Genomic DNA, 17343 nt, shown 5'->3' with positions numbered 1-17343 from the left:
TGGGTGCCACTCAGGGATGCTGCCTCAGCAACGTGTCACTCGTCACCCCCCACTGCCTGCAGCCCTGCAGCAGCGCCCTGCACAGCCCCCGTCCTGCACGCGGGCAGCTGCCCTGGAGAGGAGGCAGCAAAAAGATCTCACACCTACAGAGAAGGGGCTGCAAATTGCATTCCGAGTGGGGGATTTTGCAGCCTTAATTGTGTTATTTTAACATCGTGTGTGTAGGTGTGTGCAGGGTGCACATGTACCGTTTCCTAGGCTCTTAACAAAGCGAGCTCCAACAGAATCAAAGTCCATGTCTCGAATTGCTGTGGTCCCTGGATGGGACTCCCTTTGCCAAGCCCTGCACCTTTCCAATCTTCACTGCACGGCGGAGCCAGGCCCAGGAGTAAGCGTGGAGCTCTGGCCCTTGCATCAGCACAGGGGGACCTAGGGAATGTGCAAGGGGCTGTGAAGCCAACAAGGACCTGGGGCCTTACTGCCCTGGCACACGGCTCAGGCTCTGCAGGGCTTTGCTGTGATGGCACATCCCTGTCCCCTCAAGCTGCTCCCTGCAGCTCATTGCTGTGTCCGTCAGCAGGCACCTGCTTGTGGGCCTGTGCCCTTCTGAGCTGGGCAAAGCAGAAATAAATAACAGAATCCAGAGTCTGCTGCAAAGATTTGAGTTGTGCAGGAAAAAACAAGCAGTCCTTGCAGACAAAAATGTCCTAAACCAAGATCTGTTTGGCTTTGTCCTTCCAACTCCAGTGATGAAAGCTCTGTTGCTTTTAAACTGGCAAAGTGACAGAAAGAAGGTAGTCAGAAATAATCCCTCACTGGATTATATTTCTTTCCTTGAAGGAAGAGAGATGCTGATCCGTGGTGAGCTGAGGTTGTTAGCAATGCAGTGCGTTGCTGAGCTCTGACCTTGCCTTGCCTGCACCTTCCTGCTCCTTGGGCTCCCAGGGGCGGGGGTTGCAGACCCTTTGGCACACAGCTTCATCCTTCCCCTTCCTACAAGTGGGTTCATCCTTCCTCCCTCCTACACATGGATTATTTTTATCTGCACATGCTTTGGGAGCACTGGGTGCAGTCCTGTGCTAACGGGACCCAGCAGTGAGATTGGCACATCCCTACCCTGTGTGCAACTGGGTTTGGGTTGGTTCTCTGTGCTGTGGTCTCACTGGCTCAGCTGCCTCTGGCCACCCCAGACACCGGGGGGGACATGAGATAAGGACTTTGCTGGGATGTATTCATGGTGCAGCAGCCCTCTGCCCGCTGTCTGCAGTGCGTCCGGCTCACACGCTGCCCACCTGTGCAGCTGCCTACTGGCTCTGCAGCTCCCTGCTGGGCTTCCTACAGTTTGATAGCAATAAAAATAGCAGGGGAGAGAAACAGAAACCTTCTCTTATTAAGGCTGCCTATCATGGGAACATGCACAGGCTACACAGGAGCGGCCATGCATGGGTAAATGAGAGGCATGTGGATTATCTGGAGACGCGGGTGAATAGCTGTCTGCTGCTGCATGCTGAAGGCCGTGTTGCTTTGTCCACACCTCTGCTTTCCCATGCACTGCTGGCATGCACCACAATTGCATCTTTTTTACCCCTTTCCCATACACTGGGAGGACAAAACAAGCCCGGCGCAGGGAAGCGGATGACACGGGGCAGCAAACTCCACGCCAGTGCCCAGGGTTCCCAGCTGCTCCATGAGGGCTCCAGGAACAACGTACAGGTCAGCTTCTTCCCAACACAGAAGCACCAAAGGACAGCCTGGCCGCAGCCCATGGAAGGGATTAGGGAATCCCATTCCCAAGGTCACAGGGAGAGCGGCGTCTGTGCGGAGCGTGGTGTGCTGGGACGGTGGGAGGGAGGAAGATCAAAGGGATTCTGTAAGGCAACTGTAGCATACAAGCATCAGAGGAACAAATAGCGGTAGATGAAGAGATATTTTGAAGGCTGAATCCAGCTGGATCACTCCGAGCAGCAATCGAAGGTTTGCTGCTACTCCAACCCACCACAATTTAATTGATTCCATTTAAATTCTTTGAAGAAGAAGCGGATAACGAATAATGAGGCAAACAGGATTGTAATGCAAATGAAAGAGATGAAAGATGGCTTCAGGGAGATGGTTCTTGAAGGTCAGCGTGTAACGACGAGCTGCTGCTGGTCACTCATTCAAACACTAATGAGGCCGCGTTCCCCCAGATGCCTTTGATGGATAGAGAAAAGGGAGGCATTTGCCATGCTCGTGCTCAGCCTTTCTTCTCCCTGCTCTGAGCGAATCGCCCCCTGGCCCCGGTGAGGAGGGTTTCACCTGGGCTGTCACAGGCACTGAGGTTTCTGCTGCCCACGTCACACTGGGTAAGCAGACTTCTTAATCGGGTTTTTCCAGATACTCTGATGGAGACTCTAACTTCAGAATTAATTAACTTCACTATCAAAAGCTGAGTCATTTGTCACAATGGTTTTGTCATTAGCTCCCATAATTAAGGAAAGTGTCACAAAACCAAATGTTTCACTTGCAGAAGCCAGAATGGCTGAAGCTCAGGAGTATTTCCGACAGAGGCACAGCACTGCAGGCACTGCTGAGATCGTGTGCTGGGGTCACAGGAGAGAAGTCCAGCCCTTGGCCACCCCATCCCACTGCACTCTCTTGCTTTGAGGGATTGTCCCTATGCCATCAGGGGCAGCCTCTGGTGGCCACACAGGCCTCCAAAGCCACACGGGCAGGGATGGTCAACAGAGCCCTGGTGGCTCCCATCTGTCCCTGCCTGCTCTCCTCACTACGGTCACGCCCCAGCTTTGCCCTTGGGTTGGCTTTGGCATTGCCAGCCACCTTGGAGTGTTCCTCTAACCAATCTCACCCCAGATATCAGCCTTTGTGTGTGCAGAGACATCAAACCAGAATGCTCAGGCCTCTTGCTGGGGAGCAGGGAGAGATGGGAACCTGCATGCCCCAAAGTCGCCCCCTAACCCCCTGCATGCTGTGATGCCATGGAGTGCTCACGGGGTGCTTGAAAGAGCACCTGCAGTACTGTTAACTCATCCTAGCCTTAGTCAGAAAATAGCTAAAAAGCCAAACAACCAACACTTTCCTTCCCTTGTGCTCTATGTGCATCCTTAAGTACAGCTCCTGCTGCAGGTTTCCATGCCTGGACCACGCTCCTGTGCTTTTGGTGATGCTCTCTTTCTGTACAGATCTGCACCTTTGTTACAAAGGTGCTGCAAGGTTTCAGCATCTGCTCCTGGGGCCACACCACAGAGCAGCAGCCAGAGCCAGTCACCCTCTGGGACCCTTCCCCACGTACGAACTGAGCCCTGCAGGCAAAGAAATGCAACTGCACAAGGTTTCTTTAAAATTATATATTTTATTTTATGTTTTTCAAACATGCAGCAAATAGAATAAAGAGTATATGCCCATCTAAAAGGAGGTCTTCATGAGAATCCTTCGACAAACACATAGCAGGTAGTCTAGGATGTAGAAAAGTCATCAAATACTTGCAGGTGAAATCAAATTCACAAACACAAACTGTTCAACAATAAACATTTTCTTTTTTTTTTTCTTTTTTTTTTTCTTTTTTTTTTTCCCTCCTTGTTTTAATTGCCAGTTTGAATGTGATCAGAAATAAACAGCTTGGATGACACTTCCCTGCATGGAGCAAGACGCTTCTTGCTGCCTTTGCTGATACAGGTTCCGCAGACAGCAAAAGCAGAGGAGCTGCAGCACGTTGGGTTCGTATGGCTCAGCTCCACACTCCAGATACAACCCCGCAGCCTGGCACTCTGTGCTAGATATCATGGCTCTTCATTTGCTCCTGGGACCAAACTGGGACCCAACACAGCCTCTCTGCTGCCTCTGCCTGCGAGCAGTCCCTGCTGCCCTGCTCCATGTCACTTCCCCCTTCCCTTGTGTTCCCTTGTCTCTATGAGCCTGCAGACTCCTGCTCCATCTGCAGCTGTGCTTTGGGATGGCCTGTGGGATGCAGCAGTGCAGGACAAGCCTTGCCTTACATGAAATTTCCATACAATTACAGCACCATTGGGTTGGAAGGGACTTCACAGCCCCTGCTGTGGGCTGGTTGCCCCTGCCAGCTCAGGCTGCTCAGGTGCTCAGGGCACCCACGGCTCTCTAGGCAACAGTGCCAGAGCCTCATTACTCTGAGACCACCCTAAGAACATAGCACACCAGATACATTTCACAGCCCTCACACCCTGGCCCCAACAGCCCTTTCCTATTCCGTAGCAGCAGTGGGGAAGAGCAGCCACTGGAGATGGTTTTGCCCCTGCCCCACAGTGAGTCCCCCAAGGCAGCCCATACCCCACTCAGTGTCAGTGGCAGAGCACCCGGTGCCTTTCAGCATCTCCTGAAGGCTCTTGGATCTGAGTCTCTTCCTGCAGTACTGCTTTCCCCATCCGGCACTAAAGATTAAATCACCAAATCACGGCAAGAGATGAGTCAGCCACTGCCACTCTACCCTTCCTTGCAGGAGTTCACACAGATCCCAGCATCTGTGCAGGGTAGATCCCATTTTACATTTCTGCATAGAAGAATCAGGTTATCTGGAAATAAACTTTAAGTTAAGAGCTTTGCACATAACAGAGTGGACAGTGTCAGCAATGCTCACACCCTGCACCCTACCCTGGACATAGTGCTGAAGAAAAGCTGCTCCGTGCAGAAGTGTGGCTCCTGCCCCAGGTTGTGGGATCCCTCCCTCTGCAGCAGCTCTCATGGGGTCAGGCCCGCAGCACCACAGCATCCCTTGAGCGACTGCACCATGGGAGCATCCTCAGAGCTGAAGGTATAGAAATTGGAAACATTCACCATTGAAGGAATACTAATTCTGCAGCAGCAGACTTGAAAGTTACAGTAACATACATGCTCTGAACATCAACTGTGATCTGCAGAAGATGGTGAGATGTCTTCTGAGACGTGTGCTGGAGTTATGAGCACTCCCATCAGAAGCTACCTCTCACCGCCCTGGTCATAGCATGATGCAAAGTTGCCCATAAGCTCCCTTGCACATCTGGCACAATTTGCAGTTTTGCTGTGTTTTGTTTGGTTTTCTTGAGCCCAGCTCAGCACCTGAACTCCAGACAGAGCTCACACATCCCAAAGCGTGCAGCAGGGCCGGCTCGGCCACGCACAGCTCCAGCTTCCAGCAGCCTTTTCATTTCAGGAATCATTGGAAGAAAGAAATAATTGCAAACGGTAGAGTTGGATGTTTACAAAAGATCTACAAACCAGAATCTCCTCGATAGGATTCCTTGTGATTCATAAAATTCCACCCCCGCTTTTCCCCCGTATTCATGAAGCAAAGTGTATTTACATTAGAATTGGTCGAGGTTTGAAAGAATATACATGCTTGGTTTGCAAACCAACCAAACTCGCGTGCACCAGGAGGGGAATGAGGCAGCACCACAGGAGATGTGTCTGCAGCACAGCAGTATCCTCTGGGCTGGGATTTTTGAAACCATACAGAAGGCCCTGGGTTACTGAACAAAATCCCCAGGAATTTTGCCTGAAATCTGGTAAGCCGAGATGCCTGCAAAGTTCATGATTTTGAGCCTTTAAGATAGTAGCAGAGGGTATAAAGTATAAAAGTTACCTTTATAAATAGCCCTCAGTACAGCCCCTTTGAAGTGGGCGTGTTTTCAGTTGGTAAACGGAGAATATAAATGTGTTTTGTTTTGGTAGAATATTAATATCTTTTACAGAGCTGTTAAATTTTGACAGTATCTGTGGAAAAAAAAAAAAAAAAAAAAAAAAAAAACAGGAGAAGGATTTATGGGAGTGCTGACAGAGTATATCAAAACTGCAAACTGTTCCAGATGTTAAAAAAAAAATCCTACCTTTCACTTAGAAAAAGATTTGTTCTGATTTACAAGAACATTAATGGAATTTATTTTGTAGTCTTAATGCCTGAGTAAGAGGAGGGGATGTGGTGGAACGCACGCTTACAGCAGGCTGGGGAGGAAGACAGCCTCGGCGAGCCGGTGTGACCGCATGTACAAGGCATTGAGAGATGTCTACAAGCAGAGGTTTCCACACTGATCAAATGTATCCATGTCTCAAACAAAAGGCTCCTCTAAGACACGTTCACAGTCATTGCAAGCTTCAGCACAATGGTTTAAAATATCAACCATGCTTAGCATTCAATGGCAACAATTTGTGAATACCTAAGTTCACAGGAATTTCAGCATCTGATTTCGAAAATTACAAAGACCGTAGCAATTTGGTATATTTCTGTTTAAAAACTCTATTAGTCACCACCAACTACAGTTCCTAGAAGTATTACTGCTTGTTGACTCAAAACCCCGCGCGTTTCCAGCAAGGGCAACCAAGCTAGCGGGTGACACACACACACAGAGGCCTCCTACAACAAGCGCTCGTTGCGTGCCGGGGTGTGGATGTACGCACTGCTGATCCCGGAAGACTGGTGTGGTATTTACAGGGCGAGCTGGAGTTTGGGGCTGCGGGAGCAGGGAGGTGGCGTCCGTGCCGTTGATTACACGTTAATGACAAATTCCGGGTTGGTGTAAGAGAAGCCAGCGAACTCGTTCTGGTCCAAGTTCATGATGAAGAGTTTGTCGGTGGGCGTGAGCTCCACAGGCTGCCGGGTGAACTCTTTGTCGAAGTTGGAAGTGTCGCGTTTGTCCTTCTGTCAAACGGAAAGCACAGAGTTAAAGAGGGCAGCGCGGGCCGTGAGGCCTTCGGCAAAGGGAGCGGGGCCGCGGGCGCTGCGGGACGGATCAGCACCGTGGACAGCGCCGCGCCGAATTGGCGCCAAACCAGCAGCTGCGAGGGGTCCTGGTGCCTGGAGCTTCACTTCTCACCATCATCATCATTATTTAGGCTCCTCTACGGTATGGTATTGATCAACACAGTGTTTTACTGATTTAATTTGAGATGTCATTTGCTGCAGGGCTGTATATAAGAAATACATAAAAACCTCCAAGAACAAAAAGTCCACATATGCAACCTTTTATCATTTTAATGTCACAAAAAGAACAATTTTGCAGCTACATCGTAGGCAAGCAAGCAAGCAAGCAAACAAACAAGCAAAATTAAAAACCATCCAAAAGGTATGGTCTTAATTAACACTGACAACCTGCTATAAGAACTGTAGTCCCATTGGCAGGACTGCGCTGAGATACTTTGCAAGTCCCGCAGCCAGCACTCACTGGGCTGAACCAGGGGCTACACTTGGTGCCATGTAGGAACCTGCCAAATGCTTTTCTTTAGCCTCTCTGCCTTTGAGCACCAGGGTGCCAGCTCTGTTTGTGGTGCCAGCTCTTGCCGAATGCTCTGGAGGGGCAGCACCGTTGTACTTGCGCTGTCACGTCACCACAAGAACCGCTTCCTGCCTGCCATCATAGCCACCAGCTGTCCTTACTGATGGAATACACGGACAATGAGCTGTGTCTTCACCACAACTCCTCCTGGCACAGCTGCCACAGCCAGAACATGGCAAATCATCCAGCCCACCTCCCCTGCAACCACATCCGGAGACCCTCTGGAGATGAATCCAACCTTGAGAGGTGGCCCAGGATCACAATGTCTTTGTGGGGACAGTGCTCTGCAAGGGGAGAATGGGAGAATCACGTGGGAACTTTTCCAGATCAGAAGGTAAAGAGAGCCAAGGATGTCTAAGAAAACACAAGGTAGGAAGAAGCAGAGAGATGGAGCTCAAGGAGCAAAGACGAAGCTGGAGAAAAGCCAGGATGTGCACATGAAATCTTGTTAGCCATGAGCCCTGCTGTCACAGTCCTGGCTGGGTTCTTCCCTTTGGACGCGAGGCAGCTGAGAGGTGCTGCAGCCCTATGCTCCCCTCCCAACAACACAGAAGAAGCAGAGGTGAATCCAGGGCATAGTGCAGAAGTGGGGAGGGGAAGACTTCAGATGCAGATAAAGAGCAAAGCAGCAGAAACACAAGTGTTAGACAGACCTGGATAAAAGACAGCCTCTGGAGGGGTCAGTGTGGGACCAGCAATGGGCAGAGGGCTCTGCCCATTGGTACATAGGCTGTAGAACCGTCAAGTGGCTACTGAGCCAACAAGCACTGAGATGATTCTGTCCTACCCAGTAGGAGAGTTGCAAAGGGGAATCCAATGTGCACATCTGGCTCCTGCGCACTGCAGCCCTTGGCCTTCCAGAGCAGTGCTGATGGTGCCAGGGCTGCATCCCTGCAGTGGGTGCCCAACCCAGGAGTCCTTAGGGTGAGTGGCTGCAGAAATGGTTGTGCAGTGCCAGGTCAGGGCTGGGGCTGCCCCTGCCCTGCCTCCTCCTTGCCCTGCCCTGGGGCCTTGGCACAGCCAGCGGTGCCCAGCTGCAGGCACAGCAAAGCAACTTCTGCTGAATTCTTACCTCGAACTTCATCCAAAATTGCTGGCAAGTTGGCTTCTGCCAAAGATGATGAACAGCCCATGAGCGGGTGGAGTTTGGTCACACAGAGCTGGCAAACAGGGATGAGGAGGAAGGGGAGGTTCATGGCTGGAAATGCTCCAGGACTCCAGGAGATACGGAGAAGCAGAGCAGGGCAGGGAGCAGCAGGACAGTGACTGTCCCTGTCCCCATGCTCCGCTGGAACCGGCTCCTGCTGCTGCCGTCCAATGCTGTTTGGAAAGTTCCCGCGGTGATCCCAACTGCAGCAATTGAGCAGAAGCTGGGTTTCCAAAGACAGAAAGGAAATTCTGCACGCATTCAGGAAGAGGGAGGATAGCAAGAGCCCCGTAATCCCTCTTTAGCTGAAACTGCCAATTGCTTTTAACAACTGCTCCTTTGAGAGCGAGCAGGCAGGGCGATGAGTCACCGGCACGCTGCCGCACTGAGATAGCGGCACTGAGATAGCGGCACTGAGATAACCGCGGCCACAGCTTCCAGAAATCCTCAGTGCTTTCTGCGATTGTCTCCATTTGAGGCGTTCAAAGAGCCACCGAGCAGCAGCCCCCTCTGCCAGGAGAAGCCCCTCTTCCTGTGCTCAGAGGAGGAAGGTGAGATCCCACCAGGCTCAGCCGCACGGTGACGCGGCGCACTCCTGGAGCTTCCATCCTGCATGGCGCTGCGCTGGGGTGGATGCTGAAAGCAATGGGCGAGCATTGGGTGCTTCCACCCAAAGGCCAGGGCTGCACAGGTGCTTCCAGACAAATGCAGGTTTCTTTTACGGTATTTCTTACTTTCTTTTTATTATTATTATTATCATCATCACCGGTATTGGAAAAAAAATAATAAATTGGCACATTACAACTTAAAGCAAGTCGATACAAAGTGACAGCCCACCAACATCTGCAGAACAGTAAAAAAAAAAGCTGTGAGGCCGTTATTGTTTCAAGAGAAATTCTTCCATCCTGAAACTTTGTCTTTGATGCCAGAAACAAAAAGGAGGCGATTTAAATATCCAGTGACATTTCTTTTTAAAATTGGGATATTAGTGGAAACATCTCTTTACAAGCTTCACAGCAGAATTCACAATACTGTTCAATGTTAAATAGCATCTCATTCGTGTTAATACTGTTTTTGACACATTTAAAGCACAGGTAATAAACTCCATCAATTGCTTTGGCATTCGAAAAAAAAAAAAAAAAAAAAAAAAGTTTTGCTATGAGAACCAACATTGTGTGCTATTTACTAGGGTGACCATGGATTTGAAAGCATCTACAGCAGCTCTTTAAAAATATCCTGCTTATAACTGGATACGTTTCGTTCGATTAAAAAAATTGCTACCTGGAAACTGCACAATCAGGAGAAATCTGTGCTGACAGCAGAGCTGCTTCCCCAGCCATTGACCACTGCTACCAAAGACCCAGAGGGCGAGCCAGCTCTGCCCCCAGCTGCCCCACAGCCCCCAGCTGCCCTGCAGCCCCGGGCTCTATGGGGTGAGGTCTGGTAGGGAACACTTCCTCACACTAAGATCAGAAGGCTGCAGATGGAACGTTCACGATCGTATTAAAGGACTTGGAAGGGGAAGAGCAGGAATCAAAGCACGTGTTGAAGAGATTTCTCCCAGTTGTCATGGCCCACACCTGTCCGTTTTACCTGGTAGCCAATAAACCATTTCCATTTTCTACAAATAAAAATCGATAAAAACATTGTTTTTACTTACTGCACATCACTTACACTTCAGGCATGCCCGAAATTATGTGAAGACACTTCTGGCTTTGAAATATGGTCACTCTAGTAGTATTACTAAAGAAAAACCATGAATGCAATGTCACCACAGCAGCAGTTGGGACTGGATGATGAAGATGAGATCTACACAGCTACTTAGCTCTTGGCTTCAGGTTTAAAAAACTCAGAGTTAAAAAAGGAAAATCCTTCGAATTCTGACTGGTCAATGTTCCTGATGACTTCCTGGTCAGGAGGTGTTAACACGGGTGGATGGCGAGTGAAAAACCGGTCGAAGTTTTCAGCATTGCGTCCACACTATGAGAGGGGAAGAAAAGAACGTATGGTGGGTGGAGAAACAAAGCAAACGGATGCGGTGTGTGCAGCAACCCCTCCCAGCACACCTCGCAGAGCGGGTTATTTCAATGCGGCAATGGCAGAAAAGAAAAAGGTGCAAAACATGTATGAGCTTTGTTAGTCACCATGTGATGTTATTGCATGAGATAGCTGGAGACGAGCAGGGACTGCTGGCTGCACCATGGCAAGGAATTGCAGGGAGCAATGAGATGGGAGTGCAATTACTTGCTGCTTTCCCTTGCTTGCACACAGTCCTGCACCACCTCGCACTGTGCCACACACACGCAGTTTCTCTGCTAAAGACCTTGATGGTTCCAGGTCTCACTGTGCACACATCCATGCTCAGGCCCTCCTCCTACACCTGGCATAGGAAGCTCTCACCCTGTGCTGCCAAGATGCTTCTCCCTGCTCCTGCTTGAGGAGGAGGCTTGCATCGCCTGTAGAGCCCCCCAGCTATGGCACTGCTGCCTGCAGGCTGTGCTGCTGGAGCTGCCAACTCCTGCCCCATCCCTGTCCATGCCCAGCCTGGCACGGTGCTGCCGGCACAGCACAATGAAGCCCCTGCAGCCAGCACCACCCTGGGCTGCCCCAGGGCCATTGCATATCAGAAGCAAAGGACCCATCAGTGCATCTCCACCTGCAGCAATCAGGGAGATCGGGAGCAGGCGACATGCTAGACACTTTATTTAATTTCCTTAGCAATCACAACAAGGGTCCTGTAATTTCCCGTGCTAGAATTATTTAATGTATTAATAATAGTGGTAGCTATAAACAGGTGGAGGCCGGGTTCCTGCAGCAGCTACAAATTGCACTCGGTTGCCACCCAGCACACGGGTTTCACATCCCAATGAGCTGCAGCTGATGACTTTGCTTTCTGGTGGCCGAATTCTCTCACACACAGTGCTGCCCTGGCCCTGCTCTCCAGGAGAGCTGCAGGAATGGCACCTCCCAGTCCTCACCTCTCCTCCCCTCCATCTCCCTATGGAGAACGCACACTCCAAGTGCTGGGATGTTTCTCCTGGTATTTAACTTACATTTGCTGAGGAAACAGATTTACATTTTTAATAAACATCAGACTAAACGTAATGAAATATTAAAGCAAATACACATACACTTCAACATCCCCCAGTGCCTGGCTCTGCCAGAAAGGAGGCTTCAGGGCACGCAGCAGCAGCATCCCGCAGCTTCCGCTGCTGTGCTCTCTGGGCAGCCCTTGCCACATTCCTACAGTGAGACACTCCTTATTCCCAGCTCTCTGGAAAAGGTCCAACAGGTGACAACAGAGTCCATTTAACCCCAGCTACAGCCACTTCCCTGCACTGCACTGCACTGCACTCCCCCCTCACATGCCCATGTCCCCAGTGCACTCCTGTGCAGCTCTGGCTCAGCTCTGAGCACAGCTTCTGTGTGTCTGCACTCCAGGACACACAGCCCAGCACAGTGCAGGATCCCTGCAAAGCTTTGGGTGTCTGACAAGTCAGCATCAGCCCAGTGCCTTCCTGAAAGCCATCGTCTTAACATCAAAATAGAAAATAAATTCCTCAAATTGAAGTTGCCGGCAGCACAAAGCCTGGGAGCTCACATCGGAAACAAAGCGACAGGGGCTTTTCTAGGCCATGCTGTCAGCAGCCTTCAGCTCTGTGATAAAGCACAGTGCGAGTGAGATTAGCACAGAGTCTGCAGTGCTGGAGGTTATCAGTGCGGGAACACGCGGCAGCACGGGGTTCACCTGCTAATAAGCAGCTCACCTGCAGATCATATCAACTGCCAATGCACTCTGAAGGCTGTGCAGCACTTTGACAATGCAGAAAAGACAGAGCTCTACGAAACGTGAGGGAGACGTGGGGCAGCCCCGTGCTGCAAGGCAACGCGTGTCTTCAAACCATCAAACCCCATAGGGATGACTCAAAAATGCATCCTTGGACAGCGCTGCCAGTTTCGGGATGGAGGGCACCAATATACTTTTAATACACATACTGACAAATGGTGATTCCCACCACAGTGCAATGCAGCAAGAATACATGGATGGGAAACTGTCGAATTCGCATCTAGCTGTAGTGTTCCAGGGATACAGGGGGCAGCATCTCCATAACTCCAACCACACAACATCCGCCAGCCCCATAGAATCATATCATAGAATGGCTTGGGCTGGAAGGCATCTTAAGGATCATCAAGCTCCAACCCCCCATCGCATGCAGGGCCACCAATCTCCACATTTCATACCAGCCCAGGCTGCCCAGGGCCCCATCCAACCTGGTCATGAACACCTCCAGGGATGGGGCATCCACAAACTCTCTGGACAGCCTGTTCCAGCACTTCACCACTCTCATAGTAAAGTATTTCCCTGATATACAATCTAAATCTTCCCTCCTTCAACTTAAAACCATTTTCCCTTGTTCTGCTATTATCTACCCTTTCACAGCTCTTAAAATTAAGTTCCTCTTTAAAGGACAGAGACACGCAGTGTCAATCTTTACGTTTATCCAACACCACGTCATGAAAAACCACGGTTAGGACTATATTAATGTACAGGCATCACTCCACTCTGAATGGAGAAAGGGGGAGGGTGGAAGTTTATCTTACATAAATCTTCAATGTGTCCTGCCTAATATTTATAGCCAGCACCAAATGACTTTTTTTTTTTTTTTTTTCTGGCTGCAGAAATAAACCTGTCAGTTTCAAAGATAGCCCTTTTATTTTATCAGCTTCAGCTTGACTTCAAATAGAGACAAAAGGGACCATAAAATATTCTCCATTGATCCCCCAGATGCAGTCAAGAAGGCTGAGTGGGCTGTTGCCACATCGCAGCCACTCTATGGATGTTCTCCTTTTTTTGGGGTCCTATTCAGTAGCGTTGGGAGGAGACAGGGCAGGGCTGTACCCATGCAGGCTGGGAGCAATTTTTGGGAGCATGAGATTGGTTAATGATCCCAGCTCAGCATGCTTTAAGCAAGGTTATGGAGCAGCTGCTGAGGCAGTTTCCTGCTGTAGGGTTTGCTGCCATCCTCCCCCATTAACAGCAAGAAGACTCTTCCCAATGCACTGAGGGTACTGCTGAGTGACAGGGGGGAATCTCAGAGAGCCCTCAGAACCTAAGCTTTTACAAATCCAGGTCTGTAAATGGCAGCTCACTATCAATTAATTCAAAGTAATTAGAGGAATAGTAATTTATGCTATTAAAGTTATTAGATTAAAAGCCATTTTTTAGAACCACTGTCCTGTTGCGAGCAATGCTGTGCTCTGCCATGGGATTTCAGTGCTTTCAGCATGAGAAGACTTCTCAAATCACCAGGCATTATGAAAAGTAAAGGAGTAATTAGGTTCCAAAAACAATAATTATCTCAACGAGAGATGGGGAGAGCAGGCGAGTGGAAGCACACTTCCCAGGGCAACTGCGGATCTGGGGATGGAATTGTTATGCACAAGCCCAGCACAGGAGCAGCCAAGCACAGCCCCATGTCAGAACCACAGCGTTTCTGCACACCACAGACAGCTCAGGCCCTGATCTGTCTCGTTACCGTCTCTGTGATAAAGGTTAATCAAGCACAAAGCACGAAGCAGCGCATGAGCTCCTGGGGATTGATTTCCAGCTCAGGGCACAGGCTGCGTGCTGTCCTGCTGAGGGTTACGGTGCAGCAGCTCTGAGGGGGGAGCAGAGCCCACTGCAGGGTATTCTCAGTGCTGCACAAGCAGCCAGAGGTCCTTGAGCAGCGCCTTTCCCACCCAAACGCATTCCAACATCACCCAAACCCCCACTTCCCCTTCTGTGCTGCTCTGATTGTGCTCACAGATGGCATGGAAGGAGCAGCGCTTTGCAGCACAGATGCATTGCTCTGAAATATCAGCTATCAGCAGTACCTGGCTTGGCTTAATCCTACCTAAATCCTGAACCAGCTGTGCTACCTTCCTATTAATCTCCCTGCTACCCAGCACTGCATTTCCCCCGCCGGCAGCCGGTACGTGTGCAATGACAGGCAGCAGCTTACGGGCCCCATTCTGCGGGCCGTGATCAAAAGGATTTTTAAAGAAATAAGACATTTAAAACAGGACAAAATCTGCATATTTTAAAACATAAGAACTGTGAGAAAGCACTTTAGGCAGAATTAAATTGTTTTCAGCTGCGACAAGACAAACAAGCAGTAACACTGTGTCACAGCACGCAGAGAACAGCACTGTGGGGAAAGGGCAGGTGGCAGGGAGGGAGCACAGAGCTGAGAGCCAACAGCAGCTGCTGACCTCAGGAGCAGCTTCTGCAGAGCAGGGAATGCCCAGCATCCTACATCCCGAGGTAGCAGCTCAGCCTCCCTCTGCTCTCAGCTCTGGATCGTTTGCACAAAGGCGAGGTCCCACTGTAAGCCAGAACATCATGATGTATGCACACAGCCCAACAGCTTCTGCACTGATGTGCTTTGGTAGCAGTCAGTGCAGCAGAGTAGTAACTGCAGGTAGCAGTTGGTAGCAGCAGAGGCTGCACGCACTGTGGGCACTGCAGCAGAAGGCTTTGAGGTCAGCAGTACCCCAGCTCTGTGCAAAGGCAACACTACTCAGGGACTGAGTTTGCAAACACATCTGTGACATTAAAATGTGCAGAGTGCCCTGACTTTGCTCAGTCAAACACAGCAACCACCTCTAGGCACTGAGATGTGGTCTAGGATGGTGGATTAAGTGAGCCAGCAATGCCCCAACCTCCATTGCTGGGGATACCTGTCAGTCTCAGCCTTGCCAATCAGAGTTAACTCTGGATTTGCTCTTTTCTGTAAAGCTTCAGTTCCCAGCAAGGGCACAGAGCCAACGGGCTCACAGGGCTCTGCACCTCCTGCCTGTCCCTTGCAGCACTGATGGCCTCACCCATCCTGAGCTCTGTACAAATCATGCTCCCACTTTGCTGACCCTGCTGGCAGCCCCTGCCCTGCAGCAGCACACTCACTGCACACACAGCCCCATTGCTGAGCGCACCCAACACAGCAGCATGGTGCAGAACTGCAGCTCCGAGCTCTGCTCACACCCACACCAGCTGCGGCCTTCCAGAGTTCACCTGGGAGAGAAGCTGCAGAGGGAAACACAGCTGTGGTGCCACCGGGGGCAGACGGCGCTGCAGAGCTGGATGGTAAAGTTTAGACAGAGGAAAAACGAGAGCGATCTGTGCAGCTAGAGAGAGAAAACAGGAAGGCTGAGCCCTGAGACAGCACAATGAGGCACGCTGTGATTAAATCCGAGTGATGCACGTGGTGCTGCTAGCCCTGTAAGAGCAAGACTGAGTGCCCAGTGGCAGCAGAGTGCCACTCTCACCGCAGCGGTGCCAAACCTCAGGGTGACTCAGGGTGCACAGGGGGTTCCTGCACACTGTAGGGGCACGGGCAGCACCCACACGAGTGCATGTGGGCACAATAAGCGGGGCTGGGGACTGTGTAGTGGGAGGGAGGGGGAGCGCAGAGCGCAGCACTTACAGCCTTTGGCTTGAAGGGTGGCTGGATCTCCTTGCGCTCCAGCTTGTCCCAGTCGATGTAGCGGAAGAAGGCGTGCTCCTTGATGTCGCGCTCCCCCTCCGGGCCGCAGCCCAGCCGCTTGGCAGGGTGCTTGGTCATGAGCTGCGGGGAGAAAAAGCAGCAGCTGTCACATATGGAGTGCCATGAAGTGTCTCCAGGGCTGGCAGCGGGAGGTGACACCCCAACAATGCTGCAGTGCCCGGGATGCGGGCATTGGTAACTCTGTGCTGGGAGCCTGCACAGTGGTGCTGCCACCCCCTGCCAGCACCACTCCAACAGGGCTGCCTGGGTGTCGAGAACTCAGTTTTGCAGCATGGTTCATGTTTAAGGCCACCATCCATTTCAGGAGAACAATCTGCCCTCCAAAGCTTCCATCAGCCCCAGGGGATCTCTCTTCTCCAGACCTGGGCTGCACAGGTGGGGACATGCTGTTAATGAAAGAGTCAACGTGGAGAAAAAGGCACACACATTATTCAATAAGAAAAGTGACAGGGGCTGTGGGAACCAAGGGCAGCTGTGTGAACATTCATGTCCTGGGGCATTTTTGGAGCTGTGTCAGGAGGCACAAGGAGACTCCAGAGATTTATAAAGCACTGAAGGCGCAGAGCACGCCTAACAAATGGGAAGGAGGAGTGGAGCTGACAGCCACCCTGCTGGAAAATGAGGCTCAGTCCATGGCTGACCCACTGATGTCAGCTCTGTGAAACGCAAGGAACTCATCCTCCCCCCGACAGGCTCTGGACAGCATCCTGACAGTTCAATCTGATCCCACCTCACTGTGCTGGAGCAGGAACATAAAAAGCCGCCTGTGACTCAATAAGGTTTTCCTAAAGCAAAGCTCTGACAACAATGCAAGAGCCTGGAATGTGCTAATAAACTGATGGAGCGATTTGGCTGTCGCTGCAAATGGCTTAGTTTGCATTCAGCCAAAATGGAAAGAAGTATGTCCTCCAGTCTTTGGTGTTGCATCCTTGTCCTGAAGCAGCATGGGGAGCAGCTCTGTGCCCACAGGCTCTGTGGGGCAGTGGGGCTGCATCCAGCACTGCTCTGCTTTGCAGTTGCTCTATGCACAACCAATGCTCAGGTACCAACTGGTTGCTCCCAACCAGAACTCCATTTCCTATCTGCTGCTCTGGGCTGGAAGTGGTTTCGTACAAACACCGCCTGCTTCAGCGGAAGTGTTGGTGTTAAACCCACAGTTTCCTCCTTGCACCATCAATGCACACCGCAAGCAGAGCAGCTCAGCCTGATTAATGAACCACACGGGATTTTCTACTTCATATACCTGCTGTGAAGCTGAGCAGAGCTGTACTGTAGCACACAAATCCAATATTTTCAATAGACGCATCCAGAAATTACATTTCCTTGTTTTCCCATTGTGCTTTTACGCATGTGAGCACGAAGGCACCATCTGTTA

General features: G+C 50.7%; 1 protein-coding gene across 2 annotated transcripts in view; it reads right to left on the bottom strand.

Annotated features, from left to right (window-relative positions):
* Positions 1 to 5724: 5724 nt before the first annotated feature.
* The window catches only part of PRKCB (protein kinase C beta), a 75252-nt gene continuing 63633 nt past the window's right edge, over positions 5725 to 17343 (bottom strand). The window contains exons 16-17 of one of the 2 annotated variants that reach the window (XM_042864545.1): positions 15888 to 16028; positions 5725 to 6640 (exon numbers count right to left, since the gene is read on the bottom strand). In XM_042864545.1, coding sequence (XP_042720479.1) covers positions 6488 to 6640; positions 15888 to 16028 — 294 coding nt within the window. In that variant the 3' untranslated portion in view covers positions 5725 to 6487. Of the gene's footprint in view, positions 6641 to 9167; positions 10402 to 15887; positions 16029 to 17343 lie in introns of those variants that run through there. The other variant, XM_042864544.1, reaches the window with a different exon arrangement.

Source organism: Lagopus leucura, unplaced genomic scaffold, assembly GCF_019238085.1.
Source record: "Lagopus leucura isolate 7727_CA_CO unplaced genomic scaffold, USGS_WTPT01 Super-Scaffold_760, whole genome shotgun sequence".
Taxonomy (NCBI): domain Eukaryota; kingdom Metazoa; phylum Chordata; class Aves; order Galliformes; family Phasianidae; genus Lagopus; species Lagopus leucura.
The sequence above is the reverse complement of the archived record's forward strand: the minus strand, read 5'-3'. Positions and strand labels throughout refer to the sequence as shown.